Source organism: Mustelus asterias, chromosome 5 (genome assembly GCF_964213995.1).
Source record: "Mustelus asterias chromosome 5, sMusAst1.hap1.1, whole genome shotgun sequence".
In the NCBI taxonomy this organism is placed as follows: domain Eukaryota; kingdom Metazoa; phylum Chordata; class Chondrichthyes; order Carcharhiniformes; family Triakidae; genus Mustelus; species Mustelus asterias.
In genome coordinates, this window is record NC_135805.1 from 64,321,258 (window position 1) to 64,342,665 (window position 21,408).

A 21,408-nucleotide genomic window follows, 5' to 3' on the forward strand; every position below is an offset into this window, starting at 1 on the left:
GGCTATCTGAAGTTCACGTCTTTTACATTTATTTATTTAAACAGCTTGCACATTGACACACAAGGAAGGATTTTAATCTTTCCTGATAAAAGCAGTTGTGTGACATGGTGGCACAATGGTTAGCACTGCTGCATCACAGCACCTGGGACTCGGGTTTAATTCCAGTCTTGGGTGACTGTCAGTGTGGAGTTTGTATGTTCTCCCCATGTTTGCGTGGGTTTCCTCTGGGTGCTCTGGTTTCCTTCCACAGTCCAAAGCTATGTGGGTTAGGTGGATTGGCCATGATAAGTTTAAGGGGTTTTAGTTCAGTCGGGCAGCATGGTTGGTGCAGGCTTGAAGGGCCTGTGCTGTAATTTTCTTTGTCCTTTGTTCTCTTTGTAAGTTGTCCCTCTGTGTCCCAAGATGTGTAGGTTAGGAGATTAGCGGGGTAAATGAATGGGGTCACGGGCATAGGGCGGGGCTGGATCTGGATTAGATGCTGTCAGAGAGTCGGTGCAGACTCAATGGGCTGAATGGCCTCCTTCTGCACTGTAGGAATTCTACGAAGGAGTATGGCAAACTGAGGAGAACTGCAGAGGATTTGCAAGGAGACAAAATGGGAGACAGATGACAATGCAGACAAATGCAAAGCAGTATACCTTCAGAATAAGAAATTAAAGGACATACTGGGGTAATTTTTTCAGTTGATATTCTTCCACCCATTACAAACAATAAACCATAACTCACATTTTTTAAAGCAAAAGATTTCAGTCAGCTACTTCTTTAAAAAAAAGTTTAAGGAATGCATGATAACATTTGTGCTTTAATTATTGATCATGGCAAGGATGACAAACTGAACAATCCAGCTGCAGTTAGTAGACACACTGTGTGCACAGTCATTGAGATCTCACCAGTTACCAGAGGAATCATGATAAAACTACACAAAACTTTCAAAAATAAAGAGAAAGTACAGATCTACCTGAACACCATTTACACACAAACATTATATACAAGGAAGATGTGGTGGTAAGTCAAACTGAAACATTTAAAAGCAATGGGCTTGTTCTAACAATGGTACGTTTTGTTCAGTGGAATGCCTTGATCCAACCCAATGAAAGGAAGCCTCCTGGGAGGGGATAATGAACATTGGGAGATTATCAATACTTCACAAATTTCTGGACTTACACCGCAATACCCTTGGAGTGGAAATGAAGGTGAGTACAGTAGGATAACAAAAGAAACATTATGTAGTTTTATTCAACAAGAAAAGGGGGGGTGAAATACAAATAACACAAGAAGCTGTGCAATGAGGCAATGTCACACAAGGCCTTGCCCTGGGAAACGTTTGGTGGGTAATCAAGATGGCAGACAATAGGAATGTGGAGATACTGATTGTTCCACTTATCTGCATTTTTAACAATGATTCATCAAATCTTTGGCTTTCCTGTTAAGTACCATCTCATAAATATCTGTCAAAATGTATCTGCAAACCTTGCGTTGCACACTCAGTTTAGTAATGTTACTGCATATTTATTTAGTCTTTCATGAGGTGGCTTCCTTGGTCTAGCACTGTGCTTGGGAACAAGAGGAGTACAAGCAAAGCAGTACAAAGCTATCCAGTAGAAGCACTGCATAGAGAAATCTTTGGGCGTGCAAGCTTGGAGCTTTCTGAAACCGAATTAGCTGTAGAGCTAACAGGAAAAAAAAGGTTGCAATATTTAAAATTAAGAAAACTCTTGTGTAGGAAGCCGAAAGGGATTGTGCAGTGCTTCGTACGGTGGCTCCTGGTTTGATGGAACCATTTTTTACATTTTTGTTTGTACTTTGTTCTGGTTTCGCGTCAGTAAAGTCCTCAAAGTCAAAAGCCTCCTTCACTTCCTCATTTCTCTCCTCGGAAGTTTCCTCTTGCATTTTCTGCAGTAACTTCTTCCGTTCCCTTTTCTCATTCATTTCAATTTGTGCAAAAATATCGGGAAGATTGTTGGGAAATTTATCACCGTCCCCTTTTCCTTTTCTCATTTTTTTGGCCTTGCCTTTTCCAAGCGAGACAGAGAATAACTTTTCAACAGCTTCCTCTGTCTTCTTTTTGTCCGATAGTTTTAGAAGTCGCTCGGCCGTCTTTCGGAAGTTATCGGTGTTCAGGACTCGGGCCAAGATTTGCTTTTCTAGCTGCTGAAACACAGGTTTTGCATGTTGAAGGTTCTCCTCAACAACGTTCGTGTAATCTTCCACTTCCTGCACTGAAGCATCCCTGATTGCAGAAGCTCTGTCAAACACAATTTTCTGGCGGTCAGCTAGTACCATGGCAAACAGTGGTTTCACAGCAGTTTCCCCAGTTAAGAGATAAACTGTATAGGTTTTTTCATTTGTTGCTAGATATACATCTACTCGATCCAAATCTGCTCGAATGCTAAAGCTTTGAATCTCCACAGAAGGTCCAAAGAAGATATAGGCTGTTCTAGTGACTGGGTACCTCAGCGTGGTTGTGACATTCACATAATTTGTTCCATTGTATGGGTATCCACGGGGGTAAGTCTTGAACGCCAGCCCAGCCTTTTCACTATTGCCTTTATCATCCATCCAGAACATTGTATACTGGCCATCCTTTTGTCTAATAAATGCTCCATTCACTCCATCTTCAGAGATTTCTTCAAAGGCCACATCTGTGTTATGGAAAAATGCGCTCACCCTTTCAAGTGGGCTGTCTTCGTGCAAGTGGATTTGATCCACCAGGAGTAAAAGCTGGGGTTGCAGAAGGAGGAGGTTCCTTTGGCAACTCTTCAGTTTCAGGCTAGGGTTGTAAGCACCTGCTGCTTCTCCCCTGATAAAGACCACTCCGTTCTGCTCCAAAGCCGCAATGACCTGTCCACGACAATCCCCAGAAATGCCATGTTTATATTTCAACCATTTTGAGTTGCATGCTTCTGTCACCTGCCCTTCCCAAGGGCTGAAACAAGTGTCTGCTGTAGTTGGTGAGAACATTAAGGCATTGTTGAGAAAGGTGTATTTTGGGCCATACAAAGCCTCTGTGATGAAGGGCACACCATTCGGTGCGAACGTGAAAGAATTCTGATCAGGATGTTCATGACCAGCGTTGAAATTCTTCCAGCCATTAATCCACTGTGAATATTTCTTCTGATGCACCATGTCGTAGATTGCACGTCCTCCCAGTTTACCCGATTTGAAGGACAGGAAGGGTCGGTTAACTTCCACTGGTACAGCCCCTCCGTAAGTTACAACTCCCCAATCTTCAAAATAATGTAATTTTTGTAACCCATAATCCAGAGGCGGGGCTGGAGTCAATGAGCCATCGTACCTGATAACAAATTTTAAAAAAGACACTATTTTGGCAGCAGAAAAAAAGGGCAATCACATGACAAAAATACGTGCTCACAAAATAACTGCTGTTTAAAACTGTTTTTAAATCTCACTTAAGTCCCGCAAAACATAGCTTCCAATTTCTCATTTTTGGCAATGTAATCAGAATAGATCAACGATCCTCAGATTATTAATCATCTACTTCTTTAAATATTTATAGCATCTTTTATCAACAACATGTTTCTGTTTCCCTTGCACAGATTTTGTGCTCATGCAGGTGGGGGTACTATCATTAACACCATCATCAAACACAGGCTAGATTCAGAGTGAAATTGCCTCCACCCCAGCCAAAAGCGTGCCTCAGCCCCAGCCAAAGAACACTACCACTTATTGGACCAATATGGCATTTCCATTTCTTTTTATTCATTCAGGTAATGTGAACAATGCTGGCACTGCCAGCATTTGTAATCCATCCCTAATTGTCCTCGAGAAGGTGGCGGTGAGCTGCCTTCATAAACTGATATAGCCCAGATGGGGTAGCACACCCGCTAGCCTGTGAACTTGGAATCAGATTGTGAATCAGTGACCTGATAGATGATGGTAAAACTAGGTTGAGGCTTCCAAAACCTATTTCACATAGAACTTCTATGGCTATAGTACCAACAGGCATGGAATAGCTGTGATCTACAAATTTCACAATCAGAAGCAGCGATTTGAAGCTGTGGTCAACGTGGAGTCTTTTTTAATGCTTTAATTTATGCTCCACAAAAAAAACCCATCATATTTCTGTTGAATCGGAATGAAACCTCTGGACTATTTAACAAGACTATTTGTCGTAACAAGCAATGACCTCATGACAGGGGTGTTCAAAATTCTGTCACATTTGTATATTCAGGTGCATTTTACTTATTATTTTGTATTTAAAACATTGATATGCTGCAATGAAACATGTTAGGATTGTATAAATTTAATAAAATAAAGCTTTTAGCTGTTGCAGTTGCAGAAACAGGAATGTGGGACTTAAGAGCTGCAGTAGGCAATTCATCATTTGATAAGGTTATGGCTGATCTTGTTGTGGGTCTGTCATTTTTGGGCCTGCCCTCATATGCTTGGTTTCCTTATCTATCAAAAATCTTTCTAACTTGAATAAATTAAATAACCAGGTGTTTACTGCTTTTTGTGGAAAAGAATTCCACAGAATTCCCCTCTAGGTATACTGTACACATAGAGAGAGATCACATCTACATCTGCCACTTAACCAATGACTGACCAGCCTCCTCTTTTTTTATTTTACCCCCAGATTATTTAATCCACTCAGCTCTTTGTCATCTTACCACAGAAATTCAGTGTGGAGTGTGCACCACCTCTGTCCTTTGGCTGGTGTGCCCGGTCCCTCCCGGATTCGATTCTTTCTGATCTGCTCTGCTAACCAATTGCCACTGCCATTGCGCAGCACGTAGGTATCCAGAAACACCAATTGACTTTCAGGCCCATAGAACCAGTTGTAGTTGGAATCAGCAATGGCCACAGTCCTTCTAAAACCTAGAAGATATCAAAATCAAAATACAGCGCCAAAGAGAAACCACAGAACAAAGTAACAGTAAAACAAAAGTAAATTGAACATCCCTCTCTCAAAGGTTATTCAGAAAGCAGGCTCCACAAAAATGGACCATTATATTTCTGTTGAATAGGAATGAAACATCTGGACTATTTAGCAAAACTATTTGTCCTAACGAGCAATGGCCTCATGACAGGGCTGTTCAAAATTCTGTCACATTTGTATATTCAGGTGCATTTCACTTATTATTTTGCACTTAAAACATTGATGTGCTGCACTGAAACATTTTAAGATTGTATAAATTTAACTAAAATAAAGCTTTTAGCTATTGCAGCTGCAGAAGCATCGGGATGTGGGACTTAGGAGCTGTAGTAGGCCATTCATCTAAATAACCTACTGCAGCTCCTAAGCCCCACATCCCTATTAAATGAGATGCATAACTGATCGGACACATCAGTGTCACTCGAGTTATTTGTACCACTGTACATCCACATTAATTTTGTCATCTTATTTCAGTATTGTCCAGCTGCTTCTCCCGTTTATTCATGTACAAATACCTGTCAAAATGTTCTGATATTTGTTTAGCTTTATATTTATCCCACATGGGCTATTTACATGAGCATTATATTACCATGTTAATATTTAAACTTTGACCATTTTAATATGAAGTTCCTAACTAGGTTGCTTAGATTGTTACCAAATTGTCATTCAGGCTTTTCTTATAAATGCAAAAAATAAACCAATCTCATAAACATGGATCGATTCTGGTCACATCATATGGGTCAATCTTACAAAAATCGCATTCTCTCCACGCAGCCTTACCAACTCAGAGCACATCTGATAACCTTGACAGGGGCTAATCACAATTGTGTACCTTTTTATATAGGGAAAAACATGAGAAATATACCTAAATTCAGCTACTGAGATTACTACTGGGAGAGTGATTTTATGAATTCAGCCCTGGCATCGACTATGTGCAACTGCCAAGTAAATGGCTCAGGATGGAGCATCAGCATACAATGAATCAAGAACCAGCCTTCAGGCAGAGCACACATAATGATAATGATAATGATGATCTACTGCATTTGTAAACTAAACATTGAAGTACTGAGGTAGCACTGCATTGTCAGAGGTCTTCTGATCAGGCCCCGTCAGTGTGAATCTTAATCCTGTTTCTGAGATACTGCTGTTTGTAAAATGATTCTTGTGTTCACTTAAGTAACACAGCAACTGCACATTCAGACAGTTCATTGAACATGAATGCTTTGGTATGTTTCTTGAAGATGTGACGCACTGCTATATAAATGAAAGTCTTCTCTAAAAAGATTTGCCAACACCACACACAAAAGAGTAGATTTCGGCCCATGCTCTCAGGGTGAGACAAGGTCACAAGGAGTTAGCTGAAGAATCCAATCTATTATAACTACATCTTTATCTTGCACTCCCTTTGTGCACGATTTCCACAATTGTGGTGTAGGAATAAGAAAGTTATCCTTTGATTGATTCCATAGAAACATGCCACCCAGTGGTGTAAATAATTTTTGAATTTTAACAAGCCAAACAGAATTAGATCTTTTTCAAGTAAGAATTTTATAATAATTTTTGTGATAATAATTACTTGCATCGATCTAAGATTTCAGATAAAGCAAATGAAAAGACAAAGAACAAACTTATCATACGAAAACCCAAAAACTCTATGTTCAGGTGGCAGCTATGTGTCCTTGTGCATACTTAGAAGGGAGATTGAATTATGGTTGGGTGCTATATTTTGTCTCAAAATGAATCTGTGAAGAGCCCTAGGACATTTTATTACATTAAAGGTGCTATATGAATACAAGTTGTTGTTGTTGCCAGGTTTAAACCGGTAGTACAGTTAAGCTTTGCACAATCTTGTACACATTTGGATAAAACATTGGACTTTGTTTTGCTGCAGTATTTTGCCCAACATTTAACCTCCATATCTTCCTTTCGACAAATATCATTGACTCCAAATAATTCCTTCCTTTGGATGGAGAACATTTTCAAAAGAAGCAATGGTCTGGTTAAAGAAAAAAACTTGTGTTTGAATACCCTGTCGACAAACATATCATCACTTCCTTTCTTACTGTATACCCAACTGCTTCATCTCATTTCCTGTGAAGTATCCTTTCAGTAGCACAGTTGAGATTATGATTTTACCATCAGAGCAATTATGGACCCCAATACTTCACAGGAAACTACATTTGATAGAGTTCCTCCCTTTTTATGTTTCATCTTGCCACCTGGGTCCAACTTGACATTTTATAGAGCTTTGAATAAAGTTCCTCGTGTTTAAAGAACAGTTGGGGATAAGTTTTTTTTAATGTCAAATCCTACCTGGGAGAACAGTCCTATAGTAGAAAGCAAAATGCTGCTTGATCCAGGGGTGATCAAAGTGACTGATATTGAAGTGCTTTTGTACCAGGAACATATACTGGAATAGGGATCTGGTGGTGTAACTGCCATAAGCCACGCCTTCATACAAGGAGCCATCCTTAACATCCTTCAGTAGGACCATTGACTTCTCCAGAATAGCAAGGACTTGTTTTGTCCATAAGTAAGCTTCTTGGAGATAACCTAAGAATCACAAGGGAAAAGAAAGCATCAGAGTAAAATTGATGGCATACAAAATTACAAATTCAACAATAGCAATCCTTCTAAAATGGTACCTTTGAACAAATGCCAGATTTTTGTTCAATAGAATTAATTAGAAAAGGAAATGGTGCCAGAGGACTGGCAGACAACTAGTGTTATTCCTATGCTTTAAAAAAAAAGTCATCCTGGGAACTATAGACGATATAGCTTAAAACCAGTGGCAAAAAATAAATAAAGTGGAAGCTTTACTGGAAGAAGTAAACATCAGAAAAACATCAGAAACCAAAAATATTAGAAATAATCAGCATGGATTTCAGAAGAGAAAGTCATGCTTGACCAACTTTCTGTTAGTTTTTCAAACACAATAAAGAGTAGACAAGGTTAATAAGTAATAAATGTAACATATTTAATTATATATTTTGAAAAGGTTTTTGACAAGGTACCATGCAGTGGATTCTTCCTTGCTGCTGTCAGACTTGAATGGACTTACCTTGCATTAAGTTGATCTTTCTCTACACCTTATGACTGTAACACTACATTCTGCACTTTCTCGTTTCCTTCTCTATGAATGGTATGCTTTGTCTGTATAGCGTGCAAGAAACAATACTTTTCACTGTATATTAATACATGTGACAATAATAAATCAAATCAAATCAGATGGATTAATTACTAAAAGCAGACCATGTGGAGTCAGGGGACAAAAAAGCAAAATGGATAGCAAGCTGGCTATCACTGTGCCATCATGCGGGTGGCATGGTAGCACAGTGGTTAGCACTGCTGCCTCACAGCACCAGGATCCCGGGCTCAATTCCGGCCTCGGGTCACTGTCTGTGTGGAGTTTGCACATTCTCCCGTGTCTGCACGGTTTTCCTCCAGGTGCTCTGGTTTCTGCCCACAGCCCAAAGATGTGCGGGTTAGGTTGATTGGTCATGCTAAATTGACCCTAGTATCAGGGGGATTAGCGGGGTAAATGTGTGGGGTTATGGGAATAGGCATGGGTGGGATTGTGGTCAGTGCAGACTCGATGGGCCGAATGGTCTCATTCTGCACTGTAGGGATTCTATGATTCTATGGCTAAAAAAGTAAAAGCAGAAAACAGGGATTGAAGTTGGGCAGAGGAGTTCCACAGGGATCGATGCTGGCATCACTGGGCATGGGCCAGTTGATCTGGATGATCTATTTCTATGCTGGACACTCAACATAATATATATATGATATTAAGGCAGGTGACCAAAGCTTGATCAAAGAGGTAGTTTTGAACAGCACATTAAAGGAGGAAGGAAAGATAGCAAGGTAGAGAGGGAATTTGAGAACCTAGTGCCTTGGATGAGCAACAGACCCGAGACTGAGGATTACGGCTGTCTTGGCTGTTTGTGGGCCTGGAGGCATAGGAGCTCGAGAGAGGCGAGGCCTTGGAGGGATTTTGAAAACAAGACTAAAAATAGAGGGATTGCTTAACCAGAAGCCAATGTAGATTAACAAACTCAGGGGTGATGGGTGCACAGGTCTTGGTGCGAGTTAGGACACTGGCAGCAGAGTTTTGGATGGCCTCAGGTTTACATAGGGTGGAATGTAGAAGAGAGTCATGAGTGTATTAGAATAGTCAAGTCTAAAGGTAACAAAGACATGGATATGGGTTTCAGTAGCAGATGAACTGAGACAGGGAGAGTAGAAGTAGAAGCAGGGAAGTGAAGGTAGACTGGGTAATGCTCAAAATATTTGATGTAACTCAATGTAAAATTTTGCTTTCCCTTCTACTGTTGAAACATCTAATTTCTTCATCTAATGAATTGACTTCTGGAAATGAAAGAGCTCTGGCAGCTATTAAATTAAACAAAGCTGATTCAAATCTTGACAAAAGAACTTCCGTTATTTTTAGGATGTGTTTATTTTAGAGTATTTTTTTAAAAGAATGATGAATCGACAATTGTTTGCCAAAATATTTGCCAAACACTGAGAAGATACAGGAAATGAAAATACCACGTGCCAAAAATTATAATGTGGAGATGCCGGCATTGGACTGGGGTGAACACAGTAAGTGAACACAGTAAAAATTATATGCAACTGTTGAGTCTATTTTCTTCCTCCTCCTCTCCCCATGCCTCCTCAATAAAGCCGGTCATCCTTTGTTATAAATTCATTTGTTTAAGATATAAGTCACTCCTGCTTCTCACATGGCATGTGCCAAAATAAATTCAGACTTCCCAATGGCCAATTTCATGATAGTGTAATCCAAGTGTAACAACAGCACCCCCTTGTGATTGGAACCAGATATTTAAACTTTTTCATGAACTTCCACATTATAAATCTTTTCAAAACCTGTCCAGATTAAGAATTGCCCAGTTACAATTTTGATTAGGTTCAGTTAACTCAGTCAACTTAACTTGTCTATGTGTAACCGTAAAAGATAATAAGTCATTTTGATTGACTTAACCACTTTCCTTAAGTCTGCTTTTTGCTGGAGCTCGCAGATTGGATGCGTCTCTGTTGCTACTTCAAACATCCTGGTCCTAATTATCAGACTCTCCATCTAGTGGAGGGAAGTCGCCTTAAATTCATGGTAAATGGCTTAGGGGCAGGATTTTGCACGGTTCCTCAGGATGCTTCACAGCAGTGGAGACAGCCTGCCCACCATTAGCTGGTGGCAGGATCTTCTGGTCCCATTGCAGTCAGCGAGGTTTCCCATTGTATGCACCCCCTACTGCTGGGAGACCCTTGGTGAGGGTTCACCATCGGCAAAACCGGAAGATCCTGCTGGTGGCAACAGCCGGAAAATTCCAGCCAAAGTTCATTGCTGCTACTCTTGATTCCGCATTGTTGTTGGGTGGGAAGGTTGCATGGGCTGCCCAGGTATTTGCCTCTTGCAGGTAGAGCCTCACTAGTAATAAGCTAAATTATACACTTAACTAGGACAGCAATGCAATTTTCAGGTGCTAAATATAGAGCAGTGGGTGGACCCATCGGAACAGATGTACATCATTTAGCCCCTAAATCCTGTACTGTCATTCAGTGGGATCATGGCTGGTCTGAGATTTAGCTCCATATACTTGCCCTTTCCCTGAAATTCCTTAATACCTTTGGATAACAAAAGTGAGTTTTCTATTTTGCAATTGATTTAGCATTAATTGCTGTCGTGGAAGAGAGCTCCAAAGCTCTACCACCTTTGTGTTTAGAAGTTGTCATGGTAGCCAAGGGGGATCATCAATCGATCTCCCCATGGGCCTTGTAGAATACGAGCTCCCCTATTAGACGAGTGGCGGCTCTCCCAATAGGGAAGTTTCAGTGGTGAGGGTTTAAAATCTGCTCGCTCCACTCAGGTCGGCAGTCGAAAGACTTCGGGGCTGACCTGCACTCTGTAGCTGCTGAATGGCATTTTGAACACATTGTAAATAAAGGGTGATCGGTGACACAAGACTTGCCTCAGTAAAATTATTACAGAAGTGTTTCCTAATTTCACTCCTGTGTGCAAGGATAGAGCCAGAAACTACAGATCACTCAGTTTGACTTCAGTGATAGGGAAACTTCTGGAAACTATAGTTTGTGAGAAGATCAATAGTCACTTAGACAAGTACAGGATGATGAAGGAAAGGCAGCATGGATGCATTCAAAGAAAATCATGTTTAACTAACTTCTTGGAGTTTTTTGAGGAGATAATAGAGAAGGTTGATAAGGACAATGCTGTTGAATGGCATATATGGATTTTCAAAAGTCATTTGATTTGAAGATTAGAAACACTGTAAACTATAATGAGGACAATCGTGAACTCCAAAAGGACACAGATATGTTGGTGGATTGGGCAGACTGGTGGCAGATTAGGTTCAGTGCAGAAATGTGTGTGGTGATTCATTTTGGCAGGAAGAATATGGCGAGACAGTACAAAAGAGAAACTCTAAAAGAGGTACAGAGGGACCTTAGTGTATATGTACATAAGCCATTGAAGATGGCAGAGAATGTTGAGAGAGCAGTTAAACATATACCTTAGGCTTTATTAATATGGGCATTGTGTACAAGAGTAAGGAGGTCATGTTGAACTTGTGTCAGCCACTAGTTAGGTCTTGTCTGAGGAAGGATGTGAAGGCACTGGAGAGAGTGCAGAGAAGATTCATGAGAATGATTCCAGGGATAAAGAACTGTAGCTATGTGGGTAGATTGGAGAGGTTGGGACTGTTTTACTTGGAGAAAAGAAAGCTGAGAGGAGACCTAACAGAGATATTCAAGATCCTGAAGAGTAGAGACAGATGTTCCCACTTAAGAAAGCATCAAGACCTAGAAGGCACAAATCCAAAATAATTGACCAAAGGAGTAAAAGTGAAGTGAGGAAAATATTTTGACCCAGAGAGGATTGGAGTCTGGAATGAACTTCCTGAGAGGGTGGTGGAGGCTGGTTTGATCAAGGTATTCAAAAAGGAATTGGATTCTATCTGCAAGGAAAGAATGTGCAAGGTTATGGGGATAAAGCAGAGGAGTGGAACTAGGTAGAATTCTCTTTCAGAGAGCCAGTGCATACTTGGTGGCTGAATGGCCTCCTGCTGCATCGTAAAGATTCTGTGAACACAAAACAATAACTAACGTACAGGGGGCATGGTTAGTAAGTTTGCAAATGACACCAAGATTGGTGGCATAGTGGACAGTGAAGAAGGTTATCTCCAATTGCAACGGGATCTTGATCAATTGGGCCAGTGGGCTGACAAATGGCAGATGGAGTCTAATTTAGACAAATGCGAGGTGATGCATTTTGGTAGATTGAACCAGGGCAGGGCTTACTCAGTTAATGGTAGGGCGTTGGGGAGAGTTACAGAACAAAGAGATCTAGGGGTACATGTTCATAGCTCCTTGAAAGTGGAGTCACAGGTGGACAGAGTGGTGAAGAAGGCATTCGGCATGCTTGGTTTCATCGGTCAGAACATTGAATACAGGAGTTGGAATGTCTTGTTGAAGTTGTACAAGACATTGGTAAGGCCACATTTCGAATACTGTGTGCAATTCTGGTCACCCTATTGTAGAAACGATATTATTAAACTAGAAAGAGTGCAGAAAAGATTTACTAGGATGCTACCGGGACTTGATGGTTTGAGTTATAAGGAGAGGCTGAATAGACTGGGACTTTTTTCTCTGGAGCGTAGGAGGCTGAGAGGTGACCTTATAGAGGTCTATAAAATAATGAGGGGCATAGACAAGGTAGATAGTCAATAACTTTTCCCAAAGGTAGGGGAGTCTAAAATTAGAGGGCATAGGTTTAAGGTGAGAGGGGAGAGATACAAAAGTGTCCAGAGGGGCAGTTTTTTCACACAGAGGGTGGTGAGTGTCTGGAACAAGCTGCCAGAGGTAGTAGTAGAGGCGGGTACAATTTTATCTTTTAATAAGCATTTAGATAGTTACATGGGTATGATGGGTATAGAGGGATATGGGCCAAATGCGGGCAGTTGGGATTAGCTTAGGGGTTTTAAAAAAAAGGGTGGCATGGACAAGTTGGGCCGAAGGGCCTGTTTCCATGCTGTAAACCTCTATGACTCTATATGTATGTGAATGGAACTTCTCAGTTTTCTTCTGAAAAAATCAGTACCAAAATACTGTCAAAACGACATTAGAAAGTAGATGGAATTAAAACAAGAACAACTTCCTCCTGGTTCTGCATCCTCCACCTGCTTGCATTTTTTTAAATGTCCGGCTTTATCTTCTTTTTGGCTTACACTGAGGAGGCTGGATTTGATGGAGCAGGTTGGGGGATTTGATGAGGAGCTGGGGTGTACAGCCAGAAAGAAAGCAGCCTCCCAACCACCACCTCCCGCCCCCCCCCCCCCCCCCCCCCCAAACCCCCACTCAGATGGAAAGTCGGCTAATAGCCGACACACTGGCATGATGGGAACAGTTCAGGGGTGGGGGAAGGTGTTGGGCTGGACACCACTCATCTTTCATGCACACCCCTGCTGAATAAAATCCAGCCCCAGGTTCCCCAAGGCGCTGGCTCCTTAGTCTTGAGCTTTGACGGTAAAGTGTTTGTAACCTATTAACCCTGAGAGATTCACCACAGACAGTGCCAAAGCATTCCTCACCCAAATGCACGGTGGCACAGTGGTACTGCTGCCTCACAGCACCAGGGACCCGGGTTCGATTCCAGCTTTGGGTAACTGTCTGTGTGAGGTTTGCATATTCTTCCCGTGTCTGCGTGGGTTTCCTCTGGTACTCTGGTTTCCTCCCACTGTCCAAAGGTGTGCAGGTTGGTGGATTAGCCATGGTAAATATGTGAGGTTATGCGTATAGGATCGGGGAGGGGGGGTTCATAGAAATCATAGAAACCCTACAGTGCAGAAGGAGGCCATTCGGCCCATCGAGTCTGCACCGACCACAACATGGGTTGGATGAGATACTCTGTCGGAGAATCAGTGCAGACCCGATGGGCCAAATGGCCTCCTTCTGCACTTCAGGATTGTATGATCTAGACACACGCATAACTCCCTTGTTAAAATAAATTAATGCCTGGATCAAACTAATATAATGCAAACATGTAACCTAACACTAGATGGCACTATCTGACATAGATTTTTGGCTCTCGTAACTTCAATAAAGAAGTTTACATGGCGTTTCTTTTGTTAATATATGTGTACGTATGGGGAATGTGTATATGTGTGGGCACTAATGAAGTTCTAGTGAATCGACAGGATGTCCAGGAATCAACAAACCATATGATCAGCCCTTCTATTGGTCAGTGGCCAGCCCAGGCCCTGTGCCAGCATCATGGAGGAGTTTGCACACACGATCCTGCTGACCCACAAAGCAGCAGATGTGAGGCCTTTGGCTACCCCTGAGATGTCACAGGAAGGCAGCAGAGACACGCCGCCCTGGCAGCTGCAAAACAGGCAGCCTGCAGCAGGCCTTGTGCTTTCACTTTAACCCCCAAAATCTGATGGGTTAGGTGCAGATGAAAAATAGAATATGTAGAAATCTCGAACCCCACCCCAAACTGCTCACTTCTAGATTGAAAGGAAGCGGGTAAGGGAACGGCCAAACAATCCATTCTCAGGAGGTGGATTCTTGGCTGTGTGCCCCTATTTTAAGAGGTTTTTAATTTTTCTTTTAAACTCAGGTGCAAAGGGCTGAATCTATAAGGTAGGTGCAATTATAGCATTGCCTCGGGGCTGGATGAAGAGTCCGCCTGCACTAACAAGCTCAATTGTTTAAACTAAAACAGGAAATGTTGGATGATCTCAGCAGGTCTGGCATCACCCATGGAGAGAGAAACGGAGTTAATGGGGCAAATTTTACTATCCTGCCCGCCATGGGAATCGGAGCAGGTGAGGCGCGGACCATGGAAAGGTCCGTTGATCTCTGGCAAGATTTTCCGGTTTCGGAGCGAGCAAGGCCGGAAAATCCTGCCCAATGTTTCTCATCCATATGAATGTTCTTCAGAGCTAAAGAAGAGTCATACGGACTCAAAACATTATCTCTGTTTCTCTCTCCATAGATGCTGCCTGACCTGCTGAGAATTTCCAGCATTTTCTGCTTTTATTTCAGATTTCCAGCATCCGCAGTATTTTGCTTTTATATTAAGCTTAATTGCTTACCTGCCCATGATCAAGTGACACTCATCAAACCCCAGTCTCTGACTCACATTCTTTTCCCCCCCACACCCGAGATCTTGTCCCACCTTCACACTGTAAGCCTCGACTGTGACCTCTCCCTCTCCTGCATCCCTTCCTTCCTTCCTCTCCGTTCCCCAATGGAGGCAGCCTGTCAGTCAGGTAAAATAAGCCCTGGGGTTAATTTCAGCAGCACGCTTGGACATCTGGATGGCCCAGTCAGAACTGCTCTCTCCCCATAAATACTGGGGCCCATCTGTCCCAAGGGACTCATAGTCAAAGAACAAAGAACAAAGAACAGTACAGCACAGGAAACAGGCCCTTCGGCCCTCCATGCCTGTGCCGCTCCTTGGTCCAACTAGACCAATCGTTTGTATCCCTCCATTCGCAGGCTGCTCATGTGATTATCCAGGTAAGTCTTAAACGATGTCAGCGTGTCTGCCTCCACCACCCTACTTGGCAGCGCATTCCAAGCCCCCACCACCCTCTGTGTAAAAAACATCCCTCTGATATCTGAGTTATACTTCGCCCCTCTCACCTTGAGCCCGTGACCCCTCATGATCGTCACTTCTGATCTGGGAAAAAGCTTCCCACCGTTCACCCTATCTATCCCCTTCATAATCTTGTACACCTCTTTTAGATCTCCTCTCATTCTCCGTCTTTCCAGGGAGAACAACCCCAGTTTACCCAATCTCTCCTCATAGCTAAGACCCTCCATACCAGGCAACATCCTGGTAAACCTTCTCTGCACTCTCTCCAACGCCTCCACGTCCTTCTGGTAGTGCGGCGACCAGAACTGGATGCAGTACTCCAAATGTGGCCTAACCAGCGTTCTATACAGCTGCATCATCAGACTCCAGCTTTTATACTCTATACCCCGTCCTATAAAGGCAAGCATACCATATGCCTTCTTCACCACCTTCTCCACCTGTGTTGCCACCTTCAAGGATTTGTGGACTTGCACACCTAGGTCCCTCTGTGTTTCTATACTCTTGATGGCTCTGCCATTTATTGTATAACTCCTCCCTACATTATTTCTTCCAAAATGCATCACTTCGCATTTATCTGGATTAAATTCCATCTGCCACCTCTCCGCCCAATTTTCCAGCCTATCTATATCCTGCTGTATTGCCCGACAATGCTCATCGCTGTCCGCAAGTCCAGCCATCTTCGTGTCATCCGCAAACTTGCTGATAACACCAGTTACACCTTCTTCCAAATCATTTATATATATCACAAATAGCAGAGGTCCCAGTACAGAGCCCTGCGGAACACCACTGGTCACAGACCTCCAGCCGGAAAAAGACCCTTCGACCGCTACCCTCTGTCTCCTATAGCCAAGCCAGTTCTCCACCCATCCAGCCACTTCTCCTTGTATCCCATGAGCCTTAACCTTCTTAACCAACCTGCCATGTGGGACTTTGTCAAATGCCTTACTGAAATCCATATAGACGACATCCACGGCCCTTCTTTCGTCAACCGTTTTTGTCACTTCCTCAAAAAACCCCACCAAATTTGTAAGGCACGACCTCCCTCTTACAAAACCATGCTGTCTGTCACTAATGAGATTGTTCCGTTCTAAATGCACATACATCCTGTCTCTAAGAATCCTCTCCAACAACTCCCCTACCACGGACGTCAAGCTCACCGGCCTATAATTTCCCAGGTTATCCCTGCTACCCTTCTTAAACAACCACATTCGCTATCCTCCAATCCTCAGGGACCTCACCTGTGTCCAAAGAAGTGACAAAGATTTCTGTCAGAGGCCTAGCAATTTCATCTCTCGTCTCCCTGAGCAGTCTAGGATAGATGCCATCAGGCCCTGAGGCTTTGTCAGTTTTAATGTTCCCTAAAAAACCTAACACTTCCTCCCTTGTAATGGAGATTTTCTCTATCGGGTCAACACCTCCCTCCGAGACACTCCCGGTTAACACGTCCCTCTCCTTCTTGAATACCGATGCAAAGTATTCATTTAGGATCTCCCCTATTCCCTTGGGTTTAAGCATAATTCCCCTCCTTTGTCCCTGAGAGGTCCGATTTTCTCCCTGACAACTCTTTTGTTCCTAACGTATGAATGGAATGCCTTAGGATTCTCCTTAATCCTGCCTGCCAAGAACATCTCGTGACCTCTTTTTGCCCTTCTAACTCCCCGTTTGAGTTCTTTCCTACTCTCTCTGTATTCCTCCAGAGCTCCATCAGTTTTCAGTTGCCTGGTCTTAACGTATGCCTCCCTTTTCATTTTAATCAGATCATCAATTTCCCTGATTATCCACAGTTAGGTTTCAGCCAAAACCCATGCCCCTGTCATCAAATAGCCCTAGAGGGAGCTTTGGATTATCCAGGGGTAGTCATGACAATAAGTTAGCCTATCCAGTAAATATTTATTTTCAGAAAGAAGAGGTGAATTGATCATCAGCAACCATGCTTAGCTCCTGGAAAGTGTGAATTGTCCTGTGAGGGGTGACTGTTCAGGTAGAAGAGGGCTGAGTGAGGCTGTTTTAATGGGGTTAAGACTTCAAGCCATATTTTTTTGAATAATCATAATTCCTAAAATTTAAAAACTGGACAACAATCTTTTAACATAACTGGAGCCATGTCTTCAAACAATAAGAGCTAATCTGGCAGTATCAAAAGAGTTTGCGCCTCTTGATTGTATAGTTATTTTTCTTACACCAGCTAAATGTTGGAGCAAGCATTTCTTGCACCCATTCCTGCCCACATCGAATCATAGAATCTACAGTGCAGAAGGAGGCCATTTGGCCCATCGAGCCTGCACTGACAACAATCCCACTCGGGTCCTATCCCCGCAATCCCATATATTTACCCTCCTTATCCCCTGACACGAAGGAGCAAATTAACATGGCCAGTCAACCTAACCCACACATCTTCGGACTGTAGGAGGAAACCGGAGCACCCGGGGGAAACACATGCAGACACGGGAAGAGTATGCAGACTCCACACAGACGGCCACCCGAGGCCGGAATTGAACCCGGGTCCCTGGTGCTGTGAGGCAGCAGTGCTAACCATTGTGTGCCACTGTGCCTCTCTGTGCCACTGGATTTACTTGGTAATATGAAGTGGGGTGGAAACTCAATACAACTGGATCCCATTCCAAATTCCTCTCCCATTTCTCCAAACAGGCCTCTGCGATGGGGGAATTGTGAGGATTGATGGTGCCTTTGCAATTTTGCAAAGAGGACGGGGAGAAGTCCATTACCATTTGATCAACCAGAAAATTGCAATTTTCTTAGACTCTTTGGAAACAGAGGAAAGTTAGCATTAAAGAAGGTGGGAACTGAGAAATCGCAGCAAATTCTCTTCAAAACTCCTGGAAATGCTCAACTTAAGAAAAATACAAGTCACTAATATTTGAAGGTCAAGGAATTCCACAATGCTTTGATCTGAAAAGTGATCAGAATTCTAATCTGCAATCACCGTTCTTTTTAACAATTAAATATACAGTGATGCCATTTATTTTCTTAAATCTGAAATCCTCAGGTGTGGGAGGTGCGTTGCCCAGATTACTTACCCACCCTGGAGCTACAGGGAGTTGACGGTTTTGGATTTCAACTGAGCAGGCAGCAAGGACAACCGCACAAAACTGGCAAGGGTCCTTTTATACATCTGCATGGAGGATCTTCAGGAAATGATGGGAGTCTGACTGGAATTTTCACTTGCCAGCCCCAGCTGGAAGCCACAATCAATATCCTGCCAGGCCAATCAAGCGAAGATGAGTGTTGGAACCAAAAAAAAGGTCCAAGAAGTTAAGCTTTAAGAAAACAAAGTTCTAACTTTCCTTGTGGTCCCTGCTCCTACAACCCTCAACAACAATTCACATTTATACAGTGCCTTCAACGGATGTTAAAGTAGTAAAAACATCCCAGAGAATTCTGCAGGAACATTAGCAGACAAAATATGGCACCAATCCAAATAAATATGTATTGGACCAAATTAGACTGGTGATTATAAATTGCCCATGGATGTAGCTTTCAAGGAAAGGTTCAAAGGAGTAGTGAAGATTCATGGAGATATTTAGAAAGGGAAGGAGGTTTGCAGGTGCAGCAGGTAATTAAGAAGGCAAATAGAATTTTGTCCTTCATTGCTAGAGGGATGGAGTTTAAAAACAGAGAGGTTATATTGCAGCTATATAAGGTGCTGGTGAGGCTATACCTGGAGTACTGTGTACAGTTTTGATCTCCTTCCTTGAGAAAGGATATACTGGCACTGGAGAGGGTGCAGAGGAGATTCACTAGGTTGATTCCGGAGTTGAGAGGATTGGCTTATGAGGAGAGACTGAGTAGATTGGGGCTATACTCATTGGAATTCAGAAGAATGAGGGGGATCTTATAGAAACATATAAAATTATGAAGAGAATAGGTAAAATAGAAGCAGGGAGGTTGTTTCCGCCGGTGGGCGAGACTAGAACTAGGGGGCATAGCCTCAAAATAAGAGGGAGCAGATTTAGGACTAAGTTGAAGAGGAACTTCTTCACCCAAAGGGTTGTGAATCTGTGGAATTCCCTGTCCAGTGAAGCAGTTGAGGCTACCTCATTGAATGTTTTTAAGGCAAAGATAGATAGATTTCTGAACAGTAAAGGAATTAAGGGTTATGGTGAGCGGGCGGGTAAGTGGAGCTGAGTCCACGAAAAGATCAGCCATGATCTCATTGAATGGCGGAGCAGGCTCGAGGAGCCAGATGGCCTACTTTTTTCTTAAAGTTAAAGTCTATTTATTAGTCACAAGTAAGGCTTACATGAACACTGCAATGAAGTTACTGTGAAATTCCCCTAGTCACCACACTTCAGCGCCTGTTTGGGTCAATGCACCTAACCAGCATGTCTTTCAGGCTGTGGGAGGAAACCGGAGCACCTGGAGGAAATTCACGCAGACATGGGGAGAACGCACAAACTCCACACACAGTGACCCAAGCTGGGAATTGGTGCTGTGAGGCAGCAGTGCTAACCACTGTGCCACCATGCCGCCCCTGCTTCTAGTTCTTATGTTCTTATAGGGGGTGAGATTTTAAACTCACTCCAAACCCATTATCTCACACGGAATTAAAGCCTAGTCCAAGCAGTCATGAGACCATGGTGGGATTTGGCAAACTAGGAGCTACTGTGAGACAGTAAGCAGCTGAGCAAGGATGATAAGTGGATGAGACTTGATGTGAGTTTGAGTACAGGCCACAAAATAATGGATGCGCTCAAGTTTACAACATTGCAAGGTGGGAGAACTGGCCAGGAGTGCATTGAAATAGTCAGTGACAGACCATCAATGGCCATCCTTCAATTCGAGGATGACGTCTACTCAGGGTCAGGTTTCTGCCATGAGTCTGGAGCCAATTCTTGACCCACAGATTGTTGGGAACATGGGGCAGAAGATCCCAGGGGGGTCATGGAATCCAGAAAGCAAGATTTGCTTCTTTTTCTTTTCTCTTTGGCACTGCTCTGCCTCACCACTAAGACATTGTGATTCAAAGTGTGATGCAGTTTGATGGACAAGTTGTTGCCATTCTGAACAATTGGTAGCAAGCTCCTCCCAGTCATTGATGTCAGTGCTGCCACACTTCAAGGAGAATTTTAGAGTGTCTCTGAAGTGTTTCCTTTGTCCTCTCCTGCAATGTTGGCCATTTGAGAGGTGAGGAAACGGCTTGGTGGCAAATATGCTTTTTGGCCATCTGGACACAGTGTCCAATCCATCAAAGTTGATGTTTCAGGAGTTTTGTCTCAATGTTTGTGGAACTAGATTCCAGAAGGATATTAGTGTTTCTTTGATGGATTTCTCACTGAATCAGGAACGCGCCGAGGGGGGTAGCCATTGGCGGGATAGGAAGATCCTCCAGGTGGGATGGACCGGAGAGTTTTGGCCAATGTCAGAGGTTCCTCTGAAAGGTCTAAAGACACATTGTGCCTTTAAGAGTATCTCCTTAGTCATGGGCAGTCAACGGTTCAGGAGAATGTTTGTCAGGGTTTGCCCTGCTACAGGCAAGTGGAATACACCTCAATAGTTCCCAGAAAATTACTTACTTTTCTTCATGAAGTTAGTCACAATTGTTGTATTCCTCAAGTAATGTGGAGCGGCGGGGGAAGGGAGGGTAGTACTTTTCCCTCCCAAATCCATACATTGAGCGCATAGAATCTTAATGCGACTAAAAGTTGATCAGATTTGAAGATCTCAGCTGGATTACCATCAGGCTGCGGGCTTTGTTGTTTTCTTTCCATTTGACTGCTTGTTACAGCTCCTATTGATGGTGATTCACCCATGGATTCTGCCAAAGGATACCGGGCAGGGGAGGTGGTTGATATTTGGCAGGGATAGATGGGGAATCAGTGCATACAAATATGATGGATTAAATGGACTTGAT

General features: G+C 42.9%; 1 protein-coding gene across 1 annotated transcript in view; it reads right to left on the bottom strand.

Moving 5' to 3' along the window:
* Positions 1–1,240: 1,240 nt before the first annotated feature.
* Positions 1,241–21,408, bottom strand: part of dse (dermatan sulfate epimerase) — a 101,025-nt gene continuing 80,857 nt past the window's right edge. Inside the window, exons 4-6 of the mRNA XM_078212675.1 lie at positions 7,211–7,450; positions 4,632–4,839; positions 1,241–3,295 (exon numbers count right to left, since the gene is read on the bottom strand). Coding sequence (XP_078068801.1) covers positions 1,543–3,295; positions 4,632–4,839; positions 7,211–7,450 — 2,201 coding nt within the window. The 3' untranslated portion in view covers positions 1,241–1,542. The remainder of the gene's footprint in view (positions 3,296–4,631; positions 4,840–7,210; positions 7,451–21,408) is intronic.